We start from the raw sequence: 24,966 nt of genomic DNA, 5'->3' as shown, positions 1-24,966 counted from the left end.
TATCACTGGGCACTCATATTCTATGGACCACAAATACTGTGTTACCCATAGGAATCGCATGCTGCCCATCCTTTGCCTCGTGTGCTGGTTAGCTTTGGTTGTCTTGATGCAGGTGAAGGCCATCTGGAAAGAGAGCCTCAACCGAGAAAATGCCTCCATCAGACTGACTTGTAGGCCAGTCTCTGGGAGCATTTTCTTGACCGATTCCTGGAGGACAGACCCATTCCACTGTGGGTAGTGCCACCTTTGGGCCAGGTGGTCCTGGGCTGTGTAAGAAAGCAGGCTGAGCGAGCCCCGGGGAGCGAGCCAATATGCAGCGTTCCTCCGTGGTGTCTGCTTCCTTTCCTTGCTAAAAGTTCCTACCTCAGATTTCTGCTTGACTTCCCTCCATGATGGACTACAAGCTGAAGAAAACCCTCCCATCCCCAAGTTGCTTTTGGTTGTAGTGTTTCCCATGGCAACAGAAGACTAATCTGATGTTTAGTGTTCTTGAAAACCAAGATCTCTGAATGTCAGATGGTTTTCCTTTTAACGGGTGTGCTGGAAACAGAAGCAACAGTCCTAACCTGTCTTCCTGTTCAGATAAGTATGTGGGAACCCAAGAATGTTGGGGTTGTCTCTTCAACAGAGGAGATGTATACCAGTTTTCCACCCAGAAGGCTGGGAGTGGATGTAGTTCATAGCCTGGCAAGCTGTGCTGCCTATAGGGCCAGGCCATGCTTGAATTCTCCAGACTGTTATGTTTATCCCAGGCTATTCTTCCCTAGACCTCTACCTTGAGCATTATTTCTCAGTCAACAGAATCCTTTCTTAGAGGAGATGTCACACGCACTTCATAGCTTGGGACCTCTATGAAGACCTAGACCACACCAGATCTGCCCGTAGGCCCTTAAGCTATAGAACCCATGGAAAAGTTCATGTACTTTGCAAAAGAGTTTCCATATAGTTACACCTTAAGCTTTGAGATAATTGTCACCAGAAAATGTTTTTTCCAAAGTTGTACTGTACTTAAATGCGTCTAAAATAAACTGTCCAGGGTCAGACTCTAGAAGTTTGAACCAACAACAACTACTGAGTCAAACCAGATTTTCTCCTTGGCTTTCATGGATCATTTCTCTGTGTGTGTTTGAATTCATTGCTCTTATTTAGTGTTTGCAGAGACCCTCCCCACCCCCTACACACATACACCCTAAGCAAGTAAGAGATTCATTGTTTTTGACTAAAAAAATACCCTCGCACAATAAAAAATACCATACATTTCAGAAAAGACTAGAGTCCCAGCCAAAGGGGCCACTGCATACCATCAGCATGCCACCAGACCCTACCCTCTTCCCACCAGCCTACAGAATGACTCCATATCCTGGCCATGGAAGCTGTGGAACAGTTTATACACTACAGTCCCAGGGGCTCAACCATTTGTTCTGATCAGTTTAATGTTGACTGTAGAACATGCAAAATTATTCTTGGCCACTTTGACACTCAAAGTGTGCCACACAATTATTGCAGCCACTGCTACCAAGCAAGTGGAGACTCATGTCACCATACTGGCTAGACTTCAGTCAGCAAGAAATGACTTGGGTTGGCTGGCTTTTGTTTTGTCTTTTTACAAAGTTTGACATCAAAACTAAGCAAGATTGAATTAAAATTATGAAAGAGTAACTTTCAGACAAAATAATTTCTGGCCATTGTTTTTTGAGTTGTCTATGATTATTGCTTTAAACTGGAAACAAGAGTCACTCCCCTGACTACAGAAAACCCCACTCTTAAAATAAGAGTAGAAATGTGATTTCAGGAATCAGTATGGTAAACACTTTGTGCTCGCTTGGGGACAGAGAAGAAAACAAAGAGATTAAGAGAAATTTATGGGATGTATATGAAAAATGCTTTTAGATAACTTCAATGAGCAAGCATCTAGAAAACACATTCTCTGTGTAAGACCTTGGGTGGGGGCATCCACATATGTTATCTGTGGTTCCCAGAGTCATCATTCATTGCAAGTATTACAAACAAGACAATTAAGGATAAAGACAACTGATAGTACATAACTGTTAAAGGTCAGAGGGTCATGACCCCTACGCTACCCACGGCTATACAAAGTAACTCGCCAATCATCCCAATGCCTGTAAGGTAAGCAGCAGAATTTCCATTGTTGAAGACTTAAGGTCACCTACTTAGCCACCAACGCCCTCAACAGCATTGATGATGTCAACCTTACCATTGGTGAATTGACTGGAGTTCCCAGACTGACTCAGCAGGATGGAAGTCTGAGTTGACTTCTTGCTGCAGTGTCCTATCTCTTCCAAAAGGTAGCCCCAGGGCTGGCAAGATGATTCAGTGAGTAAAGGCGCTTGTCACCAAGCCTGCTCATCTGAATATGATCCTACAAGTTGTCCTCTGAGCATGCGTGCCTCCTCTGACCAAGTATGAATAAATACACGTACTTCAAAACAAAACAAAAGGTAGCCACAGATTATTTAGTAAGAAATGAGGAAATGAAGCAAAAACAAATGAAAACGAAACAAAGATGGAAGAACTGAAACTGAGAAAAGAAAAAGATACAAAGTGGTTAATGGGAAATCACTCAATCTTGTACAAAAGGTGTCCAACAAAAGACACACACACCCCCTCCACCAACACTGCTGCAAAGCTTGGGACCTCTGACTTCCACTGCTTACTTACTTAGCTCCTCTGGGTTACATTCTCAGGAGAGATATGCCTTTGAACTCAAATGAGCATTTGATCAAACCAATTGAAAACGCTAATTAAAAACAAACAAGTCAAAACCAACAATAGCCTAAATGTTCTCGGAATTTCCTTTTGTGAATTAGATTCACTTACTAATAAAATCATTCCTAAAGTTACAGTCTCTTTTCTAGTAGGCTTTGCAAGCTCTTAGTTTATGGGAAGATGTGTGCGATGGAATTTAGTTTTCCTGAGAACTTGGTGGAGTTCTTAAAGTCTAGGAGCATGTGTCACGGCAGCAAGACAATGGTCTAACCCTCATACACAACCTTTCCTGAGTTATGGCAGGTCAGTATTTTCCCAGACCTGCACAGGGCACAGTTAAGCTGCTGTTGGAACCAGTCCTTCCGAATAAGTGCTTTCTCAAATTTATCTTCCCTCTGTACGTATCTAATATATTTAGGGGTCGCACAGCAATACTTAACAACACTAGTGTGTGTGTGTGTGTGTGTGTGTGTGTGTGAGAGAGAGAGAGAGAGAGAGAGAGAGAGAGAGAGAGAGAGTGTGTTCACTCACTCACAGAATTCTGGTGCACATTCATTTTTGTAAGACAAAAGAACTCAGGTAAATGTGCTTGTCTGTTTGGGCTTCCTTTTCTTCAAAATGCTTCATTCAAGATATCTTTCAACATCGCTGTGGGTATTCATTCTACTTATTCAGGTTAGGAACAGATACAGATTATGGAGGTGACAAGACAAACTAGATTCTCAAGTTTCTCGGAGGTTCTCCACCACGGACAGGAGCCAGCAGCTAGCAGAGTCTCCCACTTTGCAATATAACCCTTAGACAGGGCTACTTAGTAGAAAAAGAACAGGATGTCATGGCTTGGGTACCAACTTCCAGGGGCCTTACTCATAGACTCAGGTACTTCAAATACCAACCGGAAAGTTTCTGTCCCTGCTCTAGCATTTTTCTGATTTGTGACCTAGTTCCTCAGGGAATGTTTGTGAAACAAACAAGGTAACATGATAGTAAGACACCAAGAAGTGTCTGGAGCATTTGGTTAGGCCAAGAGGTGTTGGAGAGCATAGGGCAGGGAGGGATGCTCGAAACCACAGATAAAGATAAGTGCCGCAGACAGATGAAAAGGAAGCTGATGTTTCAGTTGGGATGCATAATCACAAGATTTGGAGGAAGCAGCTAGTCTTTATGCACCGTGTGCCACTGTGTATATGTGGTGTGTGTGGATGTATATGTCTGTGTATAGTGTCACTGTGTGGTGAATGTGTGTGTAACTGTGTGTATATATGTACAGTGTAAGTATGCATATGTCACTGTGTATATGTGTGTATGTGTGTGTCAGTGCATGTGTGTTTGGGGCGAGTAGGCCGAGTGAAGGAGAGGAGACTGAGAGTCTACCAGAAAACCTGAACTCTAAAGTAGGTCTTAGCAAAGCATCCGGCAGACCGACTATGGGAGACGGCCTGCTTTTGAATGGCCTAAAAGCTAGGAACATTTTTGTTTTAAAATAGAAAAAGAGATGAAGAAGCAAGGAACTATGGAGGTGAAGACAGAAACAAAGTAGAAAACTTCATCCACAAAGCCCCAGGTCTTTGATGTCTAGCGCTGTTGAAGTTACTGACCTCTGCTCTAAATCTTTCAGATGTGTGTGTTTCATAGAACAGCAACCGGAATGTGTAACTCTGGCTGATCTCGAACTCAGAGATCCGTCTGCCTCTGCCTCCTGAGTGCTGGGATTAAAGGCGTGCACCACCACCGCCCAGCTGGATGTCTATTATTTCAAACACCATTCACAGAGCTTCCCCAGAAGTACAGCACCATGCTCATCTCATCTTGACCCAACCCTCCTAGCTTTTCTATTTCCACACCCCAAGTTTCAGAAGAGACCAGCCTACATTTCTTTCTGGGAATCTAGAAATCTTCACTTAGCCTACCTCAACTGTATTTCATCTTCAGGTCTCAACAGTGTCACCGTGCACAAACCATGTACACGAAGGCTACTGTTTCCCTCACACTGGGGGGAAGATACCTAAGACCTAACTGACATACCGTCATAGTCACCTTTATTTATCCAATAGACCATTACTTTGAGAGAAAGGGACTATGACTTTTATTACAGCCAACAAGCTAAATGTAAATAAAAACAACTATACTCATTGGGGGAAAAGTGTCTTATGGCAAAAATGATAGACCGTGAGCCCAAAAAAAAAAAAAAAAAAAGTCTAGGTCACTTAGGAACCTGCATACTAACTTTAAGAGTAACATGCTGTTCCAGGGTTCCATGATTTCCTGGGTGCAGCCAGGGGGTGGGGTGGTGGTGGTGGACCTTCTGATTTTTGGAACCCTGTCCAAGGCCTGAATCAAGTAGAACGCCTACAAGTGAGCAGAGCTGTTCAGATTCCCTGGAACACAGCGTCCACAAGGGAAGAGGTCATGTTTAGTCTAGGAAATGAGTCAGTTCCTCCACAGCGGACCCCACAGGTTCGCGCAGGCCCAATAGAGGATGTTGGCAAGTATGTTGCTTCGAATCAGAAATGTCTCCCACAGGTTCATGTTTGGGGAACTTGGACCTCGATTGGTGATGGTGTTTGGGGAGCATCAGGGACATGGGACGTAGCTTTTGAAAGCTCTCCCACCTCCTGTTCTGAAGTACCCGTTTCCTGCCTGCTGCATCGTGAACAGGCGGCTGCTCCACGCTCCTGCCACTATGAACGCAGCAGCAGCAGAGCCAGGCCTTCCTGCCACAAGGGAACAGGAACAGGCCATCTGAACTGTGAGCCTTTTCAGATAAGACACCTGGGGAAAGAAACTAATACTGTGGACGTTTGGAACTGGTTCATTGGAGGGCCTAGAGAGATGGGACAGTGGTTACAGGCACTGGCTGTTTTTGCAGAGGACTTGAGTTTGGTGCCAGTCACCCACACAGAAGCTTACAACCAGCTCTAAATCCAATCCCAAGGAATCCGATGCCCTTTCCTGGTCTCTGCAGGCACTACACATACACATAGAGCAGGCAAGACACCCACCAATCAGCATTTTACCCGAGTCCATCAATGAAGAGGCCTAGCTCTATTACTTCGTTAGCTGGTGTAGCTGTTAGTATCTGATAATTTCTGCATTGCTAAACTGGAACTATTCAATTCTCCTGCAGGGATTCAGCTACTCTGAGGTATAGTTTGTGGAAAGGCAGGGATAGATACGGCAATTGGACCTTTCACACTGCTTTCCAGCCTAGAAAAGGCTCATAAGCAACTCTCCACTGCCGGTACCATTGATACAATCCGACACTTCGGAAGCCTCAGTGCTTTCTTGAATCCCAACACTAGTCAGTGCGTCCTTGCCTCCTTGAGTGCTTAGCACTCAGAATGGTGTCTGGCTGTGTGGTCTTCGGATGTTCCATATGGGTAGAAATTCTCCATAAGACAGTCCAACAACGACCCAGCTACAACTCCAAGAAGCTCCTAAAGGGTTCTTGTGAACTTACAGATATCCCTGGCTGTGCCATCCACTTTGTAAGAATAAGCTTTTTGCTGTTTTGAAATAGATTATGTAATCCAAGAGGGACTATATAGCAGTGTTGAGACTATGGCCAACAAACTTTCAAAACAAAGATCCAATTGTTAACAAAATAAATGGATTTTATCTCAAATGCAATCTCAATACCAACATATTCTGAATGGAGGGCCCTTCAGAAGGCACCCGAATAGTACTTGGGCTTGAAAAAAAACACAAGTAGGCCAGAGATATAATTTATAGAAAAATGTGTTCTCATTAGCATAGAAATATTATAACAAAGACTTAAAAAATTCACCATCCTTCTCTACTGCCCAGAATAGACTAGGTACTGAGTGAACGCAATGAATCTACTGGGACTGTAATTATTCACTTGCTTAAAGTGAAATGGGTGCACTTCTCTAATCCAAGCACTCAGGAGGGCACTAGCAGGTGGATCTGTGAGTTCCAGGCCAGCCTGGTCTACTTGGTGAAATCCTGTCTCAAAAACAAAACAGAGAAATGCAATTAGGATTTTTATTTTGATAATTCACCCAGTCTTATTTAACAATATGTAAGTTTGTTTAAAAAAAGAAAAAGGAAAAGAAATTGCCAGGTGGTGCACACTTTAATCCCAGCACTCAGGAGGCAAAGACAGGAAGATATATGAGTTTGAGGCCAGTCTATTCTCCAAAGAGTTCCAGGACAGCCAAGCCAGGGCTACAGAGAAACCCTGTCTCAAAAAAAACCAAAGAAGTATGATAATCTTTTCTGCCATCTATCACCATATTATTATACCAGTATTATGTGTTATTACTGTGCCTATTACTTGTTCCAACAATCTTCTGAACTTTAAAATATACTATGCAGATCAAAACAGCACCCTCTGAATATCTAGGTTAACTTATTGGAATTATGTTCAAAGTGAACAAATTACTCAGGCCTTCTCATTACTTGGCCAGAGAGCCGTTAGTCATTTTCATCTATTACAGAAAACACTAGAGTAACTTTATCCAAGTGGTCCATGCTGCCTTGTGAACACTGGGCACACTGGCATCCTAAGTTACCCTGACTTCCATAGTACCATATCCTCAGTTACAGTTCAGCTAAGGACTTGACAACCAGCTCAGAGTGAGTGTCTATTTCCAGAAAATGTTTGAATAGAGCAGCAATTTTATAGACTAATGTGTATATTACACACACACACACACACACACACAATACAGGCTTGCTTAACCAGTCACCAGGCACTACAGCTATTCCTAGGATTTCAGAAGCTACAGTGACTAATCTAAATGATAACACCTCTCTGTAGCTTTTCCCATACTAGTGTCAGTCAAGATCACTATCTTTTACCTATCCATACCCTGATTCTTAATTATTACACTTGTCAAGTCTTCCCTTGGGGGCAGCAACCCGGGTACACAACCACTTTACTTCCCCATGACTCCTAAGTGAGGGGCCCCACAAAAAACATTGAAGGAATTTTTGTTAATCATACAACTTAACTTTTTTTTTGTGATTGCTGACACCAATGTCTTTTTTAGATTTGAGAGTCATAGAAGTCTCCTTTTGGATATCATTTACATGATATAATTCACTTTTGAAGACGGTCATCCACTGGCTGCGGAAATTGTAGCAGGGACCCATTGTCGGGTGAGAAAGTCTAGAACCTCCCATGCATGCAGTGGGTACAACAGTAGGAGGAAAGTGTCGTTATGAAATCACAGCTTCTGCATCTATGTTCTACTTCAGAGCTATTTTCTGTCCTTAGGTCTCTGGCAAGAATGCTTTGGGGGCTATTCTCTAACACAAAGCTGTCTTCCCTACCAGCCAAAAAGTATTTTAAAATGCCTGATACATGGCTTTGCCATATATAGAATTAATTATCAGGGACATGGGGCATGAAGGCAAACTCTAATAATCTTTTCTACATAGTACATCCAGAACATTCTAACATTCCTCTACTTGCAATTGAAGGTGGCATTTAGTCAAACCTCATTGCGACACCCTATCCTTCCCCTGGCTCAGTACTTGAGAAGGGCACTCACAACACTGTCTTATCCTTCCTGTCGATGGCTTTGGAAACTACACATTAAACACTTGACAGTAGACCTTTAATAGAAAAGTTAATTGCATTAGTAAATGCCATCAATAAAACTGCAAAGCTGTAGTTTTGTTAGGTAAATCCACCCTGTTGGAAAGCTGTCAACAGTGAAAACAGTCAGCTGGTAACTATCACTGGCACACAGACAACTCAAAAGCAAAAAGCTGATTGGCTTCCCGAACCAAAGGAGATGTAACTATGGGAGTCGTTTCCCTTACGGCAGCAAACAGAAACATATGGAAGCAGTTAGAGCCAACAATACAAGCATGTTCTCTGTGGGCAGGACAGTTTTAGACAAAACTTACTTTAAAAGCACAAGATGAGCTACAAAGAGGTCAATGAGTTCAAGTTCAGTGTTACCAACAGAACTTAATATTTTGGAGGTACAGATCAACATCTGTGGGTTCACCATAAAAATGTTAAGATAGTGGGGCTGGATGATTTGCTCATTTGCTCAAATGAAGTTTTGGGAAACAAAATTGTAGTACAATTAAAATTTTATTATTAAATTCCCCCATGAATCAAGATTTTCCATAGTATACTTTCAGGCTTTCATCACTGGGGGAAAAAAAAATAAAAGTCCTGAACTTACTTTGCTCTATCAAGAAAAGCAAGCTTTGAAGTCAGCATTATAGTCTTGCCTGAATGTTGAGATGCATGATTCTTTACTATCTTTCCTATGATGAGGCTGCTCCATCCTGACGAAATTATATTAAGCTCATCTCCAAGGCTTAAAACTAAGCTTTACCAAGGCATTACATCACGTTTTACAGAAGCACCAAACTCTCATGGAAAGGGACAAGAGATGGAGCTGCTTTCAATTTTTTTTCTTCCACGTCTCTCTCTCTCTCTTTTTGTAGCAGAGAATTGTTTTGTAAAAGCATCTAAGTGCTACAGAAAATTTACTATATTGTATTAAAACTATTATGCACAAGTCAGGCCAGTTTGAAAAGCAGAACTAAAACTTACCGTCATAACTCCTCCCCTCGGAGAAAATAAGATTTTGAATACAAGTATCTTCCACATAGACTGCAGTGTAGTTTTCATTTTAATTACCCCAAACTACACTTTCTCCACGAAACTTGTATTTTCCTAATAGAAGTCACGAATCGAACTCTGTGCCACTAGATATCAAACTCAAATCTCTCGGAAGCCATACTTGCAGCTCTGATCTGTGCTCCTCTAATAAAATGCAGATATAAAGAACCACATTAACATAAAAGTCTAAGGACATCCCTCCCCCACACCCCCAAACCCGTATGGCTGTTTGAGCTTCTAGAGTTAAACTAAAAGAAGAAGAAAAAAAACCAAACAACACAGCACACGGTAAAAAAAATAATTTATTGTTCTGCTTTATACATTTCTAAAAAGTGCATTTAACTAATAACGCCAGCCCTCTTTTAAGCAGTTAGAGACAATTACAAATGGAAACTCCGCGTTGCTTTTAGGGTTACATTTTAAACCAAACTCGTCAACTTAGCGGCCGTCATTAAAATAACCCAGATCAGAGCATGCTAATACACAAAAGTTTGGGATGCCGGCGTTTACCGTCGACCGCGACAGCAGCTGTGCACCGCACAAGGGCACGTCCACCGCGACCCACACTCAACAACGGAACAAAACGGTCACCAGCTGCAATGTGGCACTAGCGGAGATCAGCCGAGGCGGAAAGTTGCGCCCGCGGCTGGCACGCTCGCACTCCTCCTCCTGCGGGAGCCACCCCTGGGGCTTCCTTGTCCCCCGGGCGTGGACGGCGTGGCAGGCGGCCCACGCGTCGACCCCCGCAGGAACGCGGGCGGCTAACGGTCCCCGCGGCCCGGAACACAAAGGGGGGGGGATCCCCGGCCATTGTCCTCGGCGGCGGCGGCAGCGCTGAGCATCACCAGCACTAGCAAGGCAGTAGCTTGCGCAGTTATCTCCACAGCGGGCAATGTCACAACCCGACCAACAGCACAAACTACTACCTCAGCCAGGGCCATGGTGTGGGTGCCGGCGGCGCCTCGTCCCGTCCTCCTCCTCATTGCCGCAGCGGGCCGGCTGCTCGACCCGCACCCGCACCCGCACGCCCAGCGGCCAAGGGCGGCGGCTCCCGGGGCCGGCCGCGCCCGCACACCCGCCCGCCCGCCCGCCCGCTCGCGCCGAGGGACGCCGGGCTTCCGAGCGCTCCGCCGCGCCCTCCCCGCCCCTGCCCCGCCGCATCGCACCCCGGAAGTCCCCGCACGCCCCCCGTGCACCCTGCGGGGGGAGACCCCCGGGAACCGGAGTGCGCGGCGATCCGTCCCCGGCTCGCGCCTGGCCCCGCGCTCCTGCTCCACTGCGTCCGGGCGAACCATAGAGATCCCTTAAAGAGGCGGGCGCGCGGCTCCCACCACGTGACCGCCCGCCTCCCCCGCCGCCATCTTACATCCGGGGCCCCGCGCCGGCTCTCCGCCCCGCCCTCCTCCTCCCGCTGGGCCTCGCGGCTCCCGGTTCTCCGGTGGCGGTGGCGGCCGGGGACCCCGGGGACCGCGAGGCTCGCTCGGGCCAGTGTGCTCCGGGACCTCGGTCCAGCCTCCGTCCTCTCACCCGGCCCAGCGGGGCTCCCGAGTGCGGGGCTCGGCCGTAAAGATGGCGGCGGCCGCGCGGCCTGCACACGTCGCGCCGGGCCGGCGGGGAAAGTTTCCGGCGCCTCCTCCTCTCTTCCCTGCGGCCGCAGCCGGCACCGCCGCTGACACCGCCCGGCGCCGAAACTGGCGGGAAAGCCGCGCGCGGCTCAGTGCGCAGGCTCCCTCCTGGGGCTGGGGCGGCTGCCTTCTCCCCATGTTGAGCCCAAAATTGGAAGAGGGCCGAGTGCCACGGGGAGTCACCTCCGCGTGGCCGGGTGACTTCTGCCCTTGCTTCTCTTTTGCAGGTCTTTCCTTTTCTTCTTTGTGAGATCAAGTACAGATGTCTAGCTAAAGAAACTGGAATTCCACGTGAACGAATGCCCCCATGTTTTGCATATGTAGATTCTATCCTATACACGAAAAGGGAGTTGATGAATTTTACATATAAATTCACATTTATCTGGCTATCTGCTTTATGGTATTTGGCAATCCTGTTAGTCGTAAAGTTGCCGAAGATCCACACAGTATACACATTACAGAAATAAAGAATAGAGAAGTATGTTCAGTTGCAACGTAGGAACTTTCTCTAGACTGATACTTTTACAGCAGCATGGAGTGCTAATGTCTGGAGCAGAATTTGGCCACAACGCATATAAACACCTATATTTAATTCCTTTTTTGAGACCCACCCCCACGCAATCCAGCACAACAGGTCCCGAAGCCCATAATTATCACACATTAACTTCCACTACAAGGTAATCAGGACCCAGATTCCTTGAAGTACAAATGTACAAATTTAGCAACCCACCTACAAGTTTCGTAATAAATGTACATATTCAAATTAGACGCCTGGGTTTGCTACTGACAGATCTCGGTATTATACTAATCTTAGAATTTTAAAGTCACCGCAAATGGTAACGAGTTATTTCCAATTAATACTTTTATATTTGTGTGCATGTGTAACACACTTGTAATTGAATGCTAACTTATTGCCTGAACACTGATACCTATAGGAAACTCACACCATCTTTTCTTTGTAATGACCGGGTTTCTGTGGAACTACTCCACTGCTAATGCACTGCACAGCTAATTGTGTTATCTTGCATCATATGAGTTTGTTGGTCATTGCAGCGGATTTTAAAAAGCAAAACAAAAAGCCAAAACGGGCATCAAGTGTGCATTTGATTTCTAGTTAAATTCGGGTCCAGCTGCTGCACGACTTATCACTTATTTCTGACAATCTGACATCAATATAATGTACACATTGTGCTCTCACCACCAATATTCCCCATCATTAATATCCAAATATGTACAATCTACCTAACCCCCTTTTTGTTTTGAGACATTTTCTCACTATCTAGTCCTGGTTTGCTTGGAACTTGGCAACTGTTTGCGTCGGCCTCTGAAGTGCTAGGGTGACAGGTGTGCGCCACCATACTTGGCTGGAAGCATCCTTTCAAATATGAACGCACGCTTTGCCATCACCTCAGCAGGAAAACTAACACTTTTGGTTTCCCTGTGCTCTATCTCCTACATTCTACATATAACTATAGACTTATCTGCTTAGTTTTGGTTAGAAGGTAAAGCTGTGTCAATCCAAATATTTTTGGCTTTTAAGGAGTTTAATGACTAGGTTTCGGTTCCCTAGCCAACCCTTGTCCTGTCCCCCCCACCCATTGTTACTAATTCTACCAACACACACATACCTGTGCATAGTGCTGGCAGGAGGGTTCAACACTGAGAAATTGGCAGTAGGCATTGGCCTTGGGGAGGACCCAAATTTGGGCAGTTAATGCTGGCTGGCTGACAGTCACCTCTAACTCCAGCTCCAGGGCACCTGAAGCCTTCTGCTGTTCTCCTTAGCCACCTGCCCCATGTGCACACACACCATACCCCTCCCATATACACAAAAGTACAGTTTCTTACATCCTTCCCTATATCTTCCCCCACCACATCCTTTAGTTATTTTACACAGTCTTCCCAGCCATTAGGACTCACTTTAAAGCCTATACTCATGACCAAGCCTTTTCATTTCTTTTTGGACTTCTTTTTGACTATTAATAGCAATATCAACTAGAACCACAGGAGATGCAGTAATCTCATGTTGTACTGTATCTTTGCACACTTAGCTGTATTCCCTGCAAACGCTGAAGGGTAGAGATAAACTCAGGTGTTACAGTCAGCATTATTTGTGATATAAGGTTTTCTCATCTAGATATACCCCTTCCCCCCCCTTGTCACATGACAAGGACACACTTACAGGTTCATACCTGATGGCCATACAGTCAAGGACAAGAAAGACGCTACTCTTGTCCCTGCCCCTTTCTTGAACAATGTGTATCAAGTGTGTTTTATTTCTATCACAACTTAAAACTTGCCACAGGCAGGCATAGTGCTTTCGAACATTCCTTGTAAGATTATATCAAATAACTCTATACATTAATCATCACTATTAATCCCATTTCATAGACAAGAACACCAAACAGGCTGATTAGCTTGCTCAGGTCACATACTCGGCAAACAACAGGAACTGAATTTAGGAAGACCCTTTAACCACTGTGCTATTGCTGATATACACAGCCTCTCAACAATCCAGGTACTTCAAACAGATGGTTTTTTTCTTTTTCTAGGTACAATGTTTTAAACTTGGACCAGTATAAAAATCCCAGGCAGCTTATACAGAGAAAGTTCTTATACAATTTCTCCTCAATATTTGTAGTTCTTTATAATATTCATATATATATATATTCCAAATGCAGTCACAGAAACAGCAATTGCCTCAAAATATTTTCAGTTTATTTCAGTGATATTAATACAATGAAACTTTTTTTTTTTTTTTTACCAGCAACCCTACTGTAGCTAAAAGAACAGATCTTGAAGTAAGCCATGCTGGCTTAGGTTTGTCACTCTAGAAAGTGACCTCTGAACTTTGCTTTCCTTGAGTAAAGTGAGTATAACCCTAACTTCCTCTGAGGACTGAAGAAAGAGGAACCCTGGTTCCTCAGGTACTCTACAATGGCCGTTTTTGAACCAGGAACTATAAAAGTTATTGGACCTGAAAGCAGTACACATTAAATAAGATGGGAATTCCAAGCAGGAATTTCAATTTAGGTCTTTTCCCTCCCTGCCTTGAAACAGTATTTCAAGTGAGATTCCTGGGTTCCAGTGAGATTCCCGTTTCAGCCTCTGGAAGGATCAGAGGCCAGTAACATTTGTAAGTTGTTAAAGAAAATCTGAACAGAATTTCTTGGAGCTGTGGAGGGATGGTTGAGTGCTGATAAATATAGGCAGTGTCAAAACAGCTGCCCCAAATTAACAACAACACACTTCAAGTTTAAAAGGGCCTAAGCCAGACTGAGGAGTTGATTAATTTACTTAGCAGGTACAAAGCCTTAATTAGTTCAGTTCTGCTCCCCCAAATGCCCCTAAATCTAATCTACATGACAACTGTGCTTTTAAGTTGACCTAGAATTCTTACTCAAATTTTGAATCTACTTTATTTCAACTATGGACAGATACCTCATGTCTTTCCAACTGTACATTCATTTTTCCCATTTTATTTATCAATAGCTTTAACCAGTTCCTCAAAAACATTCTCCCTTTATTTCATCTTATAACTTTTTCCAAATTGATTATTTACATAATAGCATGCAAAATCACCAGTCTCAAATGACTGGGGGAATCAATGATGTTCTAAAGCTAACGGGGGAGGGAAAGAAGCACAAAGTGCACTAAGAGAGAAATGGATCAGCCATCAGATCTGAAACAAACTTATCAAGGAAGTTAGGATTGAGGTTAACTCATAGGACTGGGACGACATGTGTAAGATCATCTTAGTGGTTACAGGAAGCAAACTGAGGATCCTCGGATTCAGAGTTTTAACTATGTAGCTCTGAAGAAACACCTACCCTAGATCACAAAAATTTGGCTTTGAAGCTAGGAAACTTCCCTGGTATATTACATAACCCACACAGCTCAGCAACACAGAGATTGTAAGAAGAGGATACAACAAACAGTGGTGTGGTATTACGATTCAAGAATCGTGTTGGGAGCTAAGAAAGGAGTCTTGCAAAATTAGATAAAATATCCAGTCTGACATAAACACCATATGGTAACTGACTTGAGACAGGAATTGGATGCTATGTGTTAAAATTATGACATAGAGGGAGTAAATGCTGGAAAGAAAATACAATTTGCAGTAGGTCTAAATCTTAGTATTTTACTTTCTTAAATAACTACAGTAAGACTGTAATGGTAGCTCTTTCTTCCACTTACTAAAACTTCACAGTAAGTAATACTGCTATACAGGGGCTTTGCAAATAATGGCATGACTTAAGAGATCTTCCATGGCTACACAATTTACTGAATTTTAGTTTAAAATGAAGCTTAACGTAACAATATTTGTAGCAATTGCAAATGACCTAAAAAAATCCAGTAATCGCCCCCCCCCCCCCCCCTTTTGAGACAGGGCTTCTCTGTGTAGCTTTGGAGCTTCTCCTGGCACTCATGCGGTAGACCAGACTGGCCTTGAACTCGAAGATCACTTGCCTGTGCCTTACAAGTGCTTCCCGGCAATTTCCCCTTTTCTTACACAAGGTCTAATCATCCTCAACAGGGTAATAATGTTTCCAGGTGTCTCTTTGTCACCGTAAGCAACAACGGGCAAAAGAATACTCCAGGAGTACTCAGAAATAAGAAAATTTCCATCACATTGTTGTAGATACTTATTTAATTTTATGTGCTTGGGTATTTTTGCCTGCATTTGTATGACTGTTTACCACTGGAGTACATAGTGGTCGTGGAAACCTCAGGAGGGTGTCAGATCCCCTGGAATTGGAGTTAGAAGGTTGTGAGCCACCATTTGGGTGCTAGGAATTAAACCAGGGTCCTCAGACAGAGCAGCCAGTACTCTTAAGTGCTGAGCCATCTCTCCATCACCCAAATTACTGTTTTGTGATAGAAAAATGGAAACAGATGAAACAGAAGTAATATGCTGCCTGGAATATTTCCTGAAAGCAAGCTGTGTGAATATCAGTAAGTAGTACTGAGATGATATAAACCTATCAGCATTCAAAGTGTTTACCTCCCAAAACAAAGGCTCTTCCCTCCAAAGGCAGAACAACCCTCTCCCAAGAACACAACAAAAAGACCTACACGTTTTTAATACTCCTCTTTAAGAAAAGTGGCATCATTCTGCTCTTCACAGCACAGCAAAGACATAACTGTTCCAAGTTTAGCTACTGAATCCATTTATTATATCGATCCCATTCTGTCTTGGTGACAGAATCATAGAAATACAGTAGGCGATAGTCGTAAACTGCTTTACACTGTTCTGTCATTTTAAGATGGCAGGGAACTTCACCTCAGCAAAAAGGCAACAGGGGCCAGCGTGGAAGGCACTTCTATAATCACACTTCATGGGACGTGGTCACCAGTGTTTCTATTACTCTTACTTTCACACTGAAAGAGGAGGGAAGTGTGAATGGGCAGGTAATAGGAAGAGGAGTGAAGAGATAAAAACGAGGAGAAAGGAAGGTAAACATATAACTTAAATGGGAGGGAATGACAGCGATGCCCAAGAAAAGGGCAAGAACAGTAGTTACTCTTTGGATGTAACAGTGCATCATCGAACATGAATGAGTGCCAAGGATGTCCTCATGAAGCCATGTCCACACTCAGCCTGAGCACTTCTCTGAAGAGCCAGTGGCTTACGATCATGTTTTAGAGATACAAGCGGCCGCTTTGGGGAGCTGCTTAAAGGTAATTGGGAGGCAGACTCTCAGCTTGTCACTGCAAGCTCATGTAGAGAGTACTCATAGTCACAGCACTAACTCTGCTCACTTGCCTTGCTTTCTGAGCAAGGGCCTCCGTGTGTCATGCCAGCTGCCCCAGAAGTCTTGTGTGAACCCCCCTACCTCTGCCTTACTGGCCTCACAGGCATGAGCCCCTACACCCAGCTTATCCACACGGCTCCCCAAAACCAACACTGCTTATACAGTAAAAAAGACTGGATTTAATCCAACTCTTCTAAAATGGCTGGCATGTAAATTAATGACAACTTTCCCATTTACAAAAACATTAAAATGAAAGCACTGCTCTACTCTCCATACATACAAAATTTTAATTCAAATGACCATGAAGTAGCAAAACTATTTATCTACTATATGTAAGTCAGTCATACAATGCCCTGTAATACCCGTGCTTCTCACAAATAAAAACAAAACAAAACAAAACAAAACATAGTTCGGTTTAATAAAGACAGCCTTGTAGCCCTAAGCACTGCAAATTGTCATCTTTTGACAATTCAGGGTATCTCCAAAATGCCAAATCTAGTAAGTTGGGACATTTTAGGTTGCTAGTAGTGCTTCTGAAGAGACCATTCTTGTCTACTTTTGTGGCAGTTTTCTAGAGAAATCTATAACCCACAGTAGCCTGAACCCAGGCACAAATCTATTTTGGGTCTTGATTTCCAGTTAAGTTCATTGGAGATCACAGGCAGGTATTTCCTGAAAGTGTCCTCTTCTTTAGTGGCACTTAGCCAACTCTCAGAGATCGGGCTACACATGGATTATGTACATCTGAGGAGTGTACACAACAGTGCCTTCTCTTGACCCACTGTCATGAGCATTTTGTTAAATGGATGCATTTCTGATGTTTCCTAGCACCTTTTAAATGTTATTGGCTGCTACTTAAAGTGAATGTTATTCACTAGGATAACATACACTAAATTGTACACTGTTTTCTTCTGATGCTTTTTATAATTTAAAGAATGCAGCAGGTGTTCGCTCAACAACCATATGGGGGAAACAGGTGAGAACATAAATGTTAATAAAAAGATAAAAGCATTTCTTTTTTAGTCAGACTTAATTTTTTCCTTTTGGCACATAATAGGTTTTTAATAAATGTTATGTAAAATGCATATAGTAAAACTAACAAAATTTGAAGTTAATCATAAAGAAATAAGACTACAAAACTGCCCTTTCTTCCTTGGTAGTGGTTGCACTAGTAGAATCTAAAAGGTGATCTATGCAAGTAAACAATTACATGAAGACCTCTATGATCATCCAGTTGTTGGCACAGCCTGTGTTCAGCAATCTCTAACAGATGGTCAGTGGCAAAAACTCTGATATTTAAAACTCATGGCACTGGGGTTGGGGATTGGTTGGGGGGGGGCAATGATGGAGACTGAACCTAGTGCTTCATGGTTGGAATCTAGTAACTCCAAGAAGCCCAGTTCTTGTAGTGACTTACAGAACAAGGACAATGTCTTGACCATTGTCCAGGATCAGCACATATAAGAAAATGTAGCTGAGAAGAATGTGTGGTCCAGAGGCATTCATTACAGAAGTAACTCCTTGGGAGTTCAGAGAAATTTGGGGAAGAAGCCTGTCAATTAGTCCACTGAGGGAGTGGCTCACTTGCTTGACATTGGGACTGTCATTAATTAATGTACATTGACACTCAACACATTTTTATGTTTTGAACTATACAACATGACATTGGCATTGAAGCTAATAATGTATTAGCTCAAGTTCATATAACTGTATGCTGTAGACCCTGACTTACAGATAACCTTCACTGGAGATTAATCATTCAGATTGCAGTTGATCTGCTATTAGCACACTTTTACTTTATATAAACTCATGGCAATACTTTGAAAATGTTGTCACCCTTGTTATTAATGTTGCCACCCTTGTTATTTTGATACTTTATCCGTGATACCTCTATTTTTAAATCCACAAGTAGATATACCAAAATATAAAAAATACACGGCTTGAGTCATTTTTTTACACCTTTAAGAAAACACTGACAGCACAGTCTATGAAATGCCATGTTTTACCTTAACCTTAGATGAAATAATAAAATAGAAATTCATTGATTCATGTGAATAAAAATAATATTCTTCAAAATAGGCCTTACCATACGTATACACAATATAGTGCAAATTAAATCATTACATAATTAAAATAGCCTCAAAATTGTATAACATTGATCACACAACTTAAATGTCACTTTATAGTTATGATTATTCTGGAGAGCCCAAAATTTATAAACCTTGTTAAAGTCAAAAGCTTTCTAGTACATTAAAATAATATCAGCCCCATTATCATTTCTTATTATTAGCAACGTTGTCATCATTTTTCATGTTTTCAGAATCTGTGAAATGAAATTTTAGCGTGGGAGAAAAATATTACAGCAGCATAATTAAATAAAGAATGCATCCAGCGAGGTCACAGTCAGTTTTGTAAGAGACAGGTCATAGACTGTCACAGCGTGAGCGCTTCACTCTACCCCAGTAAGCTTGCTGCACTGGGAAACACTGGCTCCCTCTGGTTGCTTGCCTGCCTGTGACACGTGGTTTATACTGTGGGCTAGCCCAGTGTTGTTTTGTCTTGAGAGGAACTCAGAAAGGGAAACACAGAAATGAACAAGACCTCACAGGCAAAGTTTCATGAAACCTCAAGTCATCTTGCCTTGGTGATTCAAAGACAGTGACAAATGTCACAGGAAAAGTCAGTAGAAATATAAAATACGAAGTCTTTAAAACTCAGACAGCAAATATAAAAACAGACACATGAAAGCTGAGAGAGGCTTAAAGAAATGAGGTATGATTTTGGGGTCATCGTGCTACAATGGTATCTCAGTGTATTCTGTTACAACCTGTGCTTCCAAGGTGTGAAGTCAGCAGATCCTAACTCCCACTTCTTCCCATGATCCTCTGGACACCAACAATAGACATAAAAAGCATGACGCTAACTGTGTGGTTACATAATAAGCTTATCTGCCCCATAAGAAGGCAAATCAGAAGTAAAAATGTAAGCAAACAATTTTGTATTAATAATAAATACAGCTTCAAGCATTTAACATCAATATTTTTAAACTTTAAATAAATGCAACTATTTTATACAGAACTGTACCATTTATTATACACACAGTATATCAGTTCCCTTTGTGTTCACAAAGGCTGGCTGTAGATAATATGGAATGTTACAGTACCACCTTGCATAAAATTTTAGTACAATTCTGTACTTGAAAAAGGGTGCAAAACACCAGCCTTAAAAATCTGAATGGGAAATATTTTTTCTTGCTTTTAAAAAAGCACATCATTGACACGCACACCACACACTGTACATAAGCTCACTTGTAAAAATCACCAACTGAAGATACGGTAGCAGGTATGATGTCGAGCTCACTATCCCTCCCATCGATATCACCTTTATAAGGCTCCATGCAATTCCTCCAGGAGCCTTGGTTGATACGTATGCTTCTATATGAATTACTGAACACAGGTAATTACACTTTCATTTAAAGAAGGCAAACATGAGCTGCCAAGAATGACTTCGGTAGAGGGCGTCCTTCCATAGAGGACCTGGGATGCTGTCTTTCTCCATCTGCATGACTAGCTGGTCATGACTCTCCGTTTTGAACTTTGGATGCTGGTGGCTGCATGAAATCCTTAAAGGGAACCAGTGCCTCCTTAAGAGCACAACAGACTTCTGAGGATGAGCACGTGATACATTCTACCAAAGTCGGGTATAAGGCGATTACCTGTGCCCAGGTATTTCCATCAACTGGAATACAAAAGGAATAAACCTCTCAGCAGAGTGGATATAAACAGCAGTCACCCAATTCACAGAGACACAAAACACTGTAACACAAATGCTTCTGCAAGCATCTTTTAATTTTTAAATTTGTAAGATTTCCTGACATAAGAATATGGAAAAGAAGAGATGATACAGTATTGTGTACTTAGAAATTAGGTAAGAAAGAAGATAAGGGGCTAGAGAGATGGCTTCATGGTTAAGAGCACTGGCTGCTCTTGCAGAGGTCCAGGGTTTGGTTCCCAGCACCCACATGGCTGCTAATAGCCATTTCTAACTTCAGCACCAGGGGAATCCAATGCCCTCTTCTGACCTCCTCAGGCACCAGGCACAAAAGTTGTACATATATATACACACAGACAAAACACTCATATACATAAAACAAAAATAAGTGAAATCTTTAAAAAGAGAGAAAGAAATGATCAATGTATAGACTCATCAATACCAACAAATTGAAAAAAGCATATTTTAAATGATGCTTCAATTTGTGAAAACTCTGGGATTAATTTGATACACTGTTAACGTCCAATCATTATTTTCTGTCTAGTTAGTTGCCAGAAAATATAGTGTGCATGTCAAGAACAGTTAGAAAATGCTTTTCTTCCATTGCCTACTCAAATACCAATTCTAACTTCAAAGCACTGCACAGGCATCATCGTCTTCCCCAGTGCTTGCTGACCTCGAATGTGCATTAAGAGTCTGCTTTCCTCACCACATCTACCAAGTGGACACTTCTCAGCAGGAGGGCAAGAGTGACCCAGCTTATTCAACAACCTGCTTGCTTATACTGAGATCACATGTGACATTTACGCTTTGTTGTTTGCGGGATTTTCCCCGGTACTTGTGACTTGGACACATGAACAAGTGTTGTACCATTAATTTTTTTCACCTTTTAGTCTGAGACAGTGTCTCAGCAGGCTGGCCCCCCCATCTTATTCTCTGGCAAGTACTTAGAGTGTTCAGTCTCCACATAAAATCTGCTGACAGGTGTCGTTTTGTTGCATGGAGCAAGTCTCCAGTCTTGAAGAACACTATGAAACACTATGAAAATGTATAAGCACTCCCTTTATGGGGGGAGGAGGCTGGTCTTAAAACAGGGTTTCCCTGTGTAGTCCTGGTTGTCCTGGAACCAGCTCTGAAGACCAGGCTGGCCTCAAACTCAGAGATCCGCCTGCCTCTGCCTCCTGAGTGCTGGGATTAAAGGCGTGCACCACCACACCTAGCTCAACACACTTTTTATAATTATTCTGTCCTTTATTGGTGTCAACATTTTCCCCCTGAAATAAGGTAGTACTTGGTACCCTGGTCAAGTCAGTATCAATTCTTCATCTCAGTTCTCCTGATGTGAAGTAAGGAAATAAGCTTAACATTGTCTCTCTCAACTTCTAAAGCAAGTCCCTGGTTAAAATAAACTTGGCAGCCATCACATATCTATCTCCTCTTAAAGAGCAATAACTCATAAGAATTCACTAACGGCTTAGAGTAAAAGCATACTCAAATTTACAGAATCCAGGGTTTCCATTTGTGTACGTACTACTCACTGCTCACCTTACACATGAGTGTGATCCCCAGGACCCATGGTGGAAGAAGGGAACCAACTCCCAGCAGTTGTCACCTGACCTGCACAGGTAGGGATGGCACTGTACACCTCTCCTCTACACACGTGATAAACAAAATGTAATAAAAGAAGCATTCACACCATGTACTTGTTTAGCGTGGTGTGGGGATGACTTAAAAGAAGTCGGAGAATGAACTGAAAACGCTGAGCACCACTTCTCCAGTTGTCATCTGAGACACTTCTACCAAAGCAAGGAGGAGCAGACAAATGGAGACTAGCGACACTGACCAATAACAGCTACATCATGACACTGATTCTTGGCTAATAAGAGGAGATACATCCAAGATGACACCTGGCATAACAGTTGGGGAATCTACTCAGGTTCTCACAGTATGGCCTAAAGCCTGCCACAATCTGAGGGACTTTTAACAGGAAGCCAGGTGTACAGTACATATCAGTAACCAGGAGAAAAGATTAGTAATTCAAGGTTATCCTTGGCTACAAACGTACAGTTCAAGGACAGCCTCAGTTACATGAGATTGTTTCAAAACCCCCAAAGTATAAAAATATTAAAGATATGTATGTATTGACACAGAAGAATATATTTGTTAAATGAGAAAATAGAAAATTAAAAAAAAAAGCTGGGTGGTGGCAGTACACACCTTTAATCCCAGCACTTGGGAAATAGAGGCAGGCGGATTTCTGTATGTTCAAAGCCAGCCTGGTCTACAGAGCAAGTTCCAGGACAGCCAGGGCTACACAGACAAACCCTGTCTCAAAAACAAAACAAAAGGTGGTTATAAACAGGGAGTACTGTTATTTATTTGCATAGAAAACTCATGGTTATTGGGGTATGTATTTTTGTATTTACATGATAAACTAGAAAGAAGCACAAATTAATAAAAACCAAGTGTAGTAACAATACACATCCACATTTTAACATTCATTTAGTGTGTGCATCACAACTGGCACTTGGAGGTCAGAGGGCAGCTTGTGGAAGTTGATTTTTCTCCTATATGTGGTTTCTGTTACTGAACTCAAGTTCTCTCAGGGTTGGTGGCAAATGCCCTCACCCAGTTCAGCACCTCAGCACCTGCTGCTTTTATATTTGTAATTTATGTGTATTTATATTGCCTACTCAAAAATTTGCCATCAAGTAAAATAATAAAAACAAAATCCCTTCAGACAAAAACAAGTCTCCAAATGCTTCGTTTCCAGCAACAAAACTACAGGAAGACAATGATAAAAAGTTTAAACAGACATGAAGCCTGTTGGCTCTTCACCTGGTAGCCAGCCAAGCCTGAGAGAGACTGGCTATGTGCAGTCCAACACAGTTCTGCTAGGCCGGGCGGCATTCCTATTTTTCCTTTCTTAAAGAAGCTTATTATACTTTTCTAATACATCATTGTAATTTACGGTTACATCAAATTAAAAATCCACTTCAAAGTTCAGGGCATAATTCCAACTTTAAAATGTGCACGTGTGTGTGCAGGCACACATGGAGGCCAGAGAGCAGCGCTCAGATGTGTGCGGGCGCACATACATGTGTGGAGGCAGGCAGCGCTCAGGTGTGTGCAGGTGCACGTGTGCAGGCGGACAGCGCTCAGATGTGTGCAGGCGCACATACATGTGTGGAGGCGGACAGCGCTCAGATGTGTGCGGGCGCACATACATGTGTGGAGGCGGACAGCACTCAGATGTGTGCGGGCGCACATACATGTGTGGAGGCAGGCAGCGCTCAGGTGTGTGCAGGTGCACATACATGTGTGGAGGCAGACACAGATGTGTGTGGACGTGCAGGTATGTGTGCAGACAAACAGCGCTCAGATGTTCCTTGGCACCATTCACTTAAGATAGTCTGTAAAGTTTTGTTTGTCCGCTTTATCGCTGCGTCTGAGTTCTGGAGCTAAACTCAGGTTGTCAGGCTAGGCCATCTTGCTGGACTCCCACACTTTTTAAAAATAGGTCATTTAAATAAAGACCAAACACTGCAAATGAATTCTACTGAACTGACATTGTAATGGACTTGAGTTTTGTCATCACAAGACCTGGAGGACAGAAAGCAGGGTGGTGTTCTCATTTCAAAGTGCAGCTGACTTAACAACATAAAGTACACGAACCGGAAGGTGTCTGGGCATGTCTCATACGACAATCATGTTTTCAGCACTTACCATTCTCAGGCTGAGTTTTCTTAAGCGAATCAATGAGAGTACTGACTGCTTTTAAAACAAATATGATTTCTGTTACTTGTTGCCTAAAATAGATAAGACATGATTCCCCTTAGAATTTTAAAGGATATACTGTATATTTCTTCCTCACAAAGTTTGTACGAATAGATGTATTTTGGAAAAATATTGAATACAATAAAAGATAATGTTAAATTCTTATAAAAAAGAAAATCATCAAATATATATAAAGAACAAATACATGTAAATACCTGTATTCCCAGATACAAATCTCATTTGTAGTTACTCTTCCCAAAATTATCAATGAAAGGGGAGGAAGGAAGTTAACTCTTGAAAAAATCTACATTTATAAGACAGCCCTGCAACTATTTACAATTAAAATACTTTATAACACACACTTTAAAAATTTCTCTACAACAAGATTTGTTTTCTAGCTAACAGTAATAGGAACCTGCCAAAGATTAAATGAAAAAGATACTTTTAATAACTGATACATATTTTATAATGCTGCTAAAAGTACACTCAAAATTACAATGATACTCAAGTGTTTTTCACTTACTTATGAATATTTTTATAAGACAACATGAGACATGCCGGAAACTAGTTCTGAGATGGCCTGTCTAGTGATGTTTAACAATAAAGAATGAGCACATAATAAGAATAAAGGGTCCAAAATAACTCCGTGGGTTTTCCCGTTCCACAACAGGAACAACTGTTTGCTCTATGGACCCTC

At 42.4% G+C, this 24,966-nt stretch overlaps 1 protein-coding gene across 5 annotated transcripts in view; it reads right to left on the bottom strand.

Moving 5' to 3' along the window:
- Positions 1-16,119: 16,119 nt before the first annotated feature.
- The window catches only part of Mon2 (MON2 homolog, regulator of endosome-to-Golgi trafficking), a 68,245-nt gene continuing 59,398 nt past the window's right edge, over positions 16,120-24,966 (bottom strand). For all 5 annotated transcript variants that reach the window (XM_040754787.1, XM_040754789.1, XM_040754788.1 and 2 more), the window contains 2 exons: positions 24,219-24,301; positions 16,120-20,459 (listed from right to left, as the gene is read on the bottom strand). In XM_040754787.1, coding sequence (XP_040610721.1) covers positions 20,296-20,459; positions 24,219-24,301 — 247 coding nt within the window. In that variant the 3' untranslated portion in view covers positions 16,120-20,295. The remainder of the gene's footprint in view (positions 20,460-24,218; positions 24,302-24,966) is intronic.

The sequence above is a fragment of the Mesocricetus auratus genome, unplaced genomic scaffold, assembly GCF_017639785.1.
Source record: "Mesocricetus auratus isolate SY011 unplaced genomic scaffold, BCM_Maur_2.0 Super-Scaffold_100011, whole genome shotgun sequence".
Taxonomy (NCBI): Eukaryota; Metazoa; Chordata; class Mammalia; order Rodentia; family Cricetidae; genus Mesocricetus; species Mesocricetus auratus.
The sequence above is the reverse complement of the archived record's forward strand: the minus strand, read 5'-3'. Positions and strand labels throughout refer to the sequence as shown.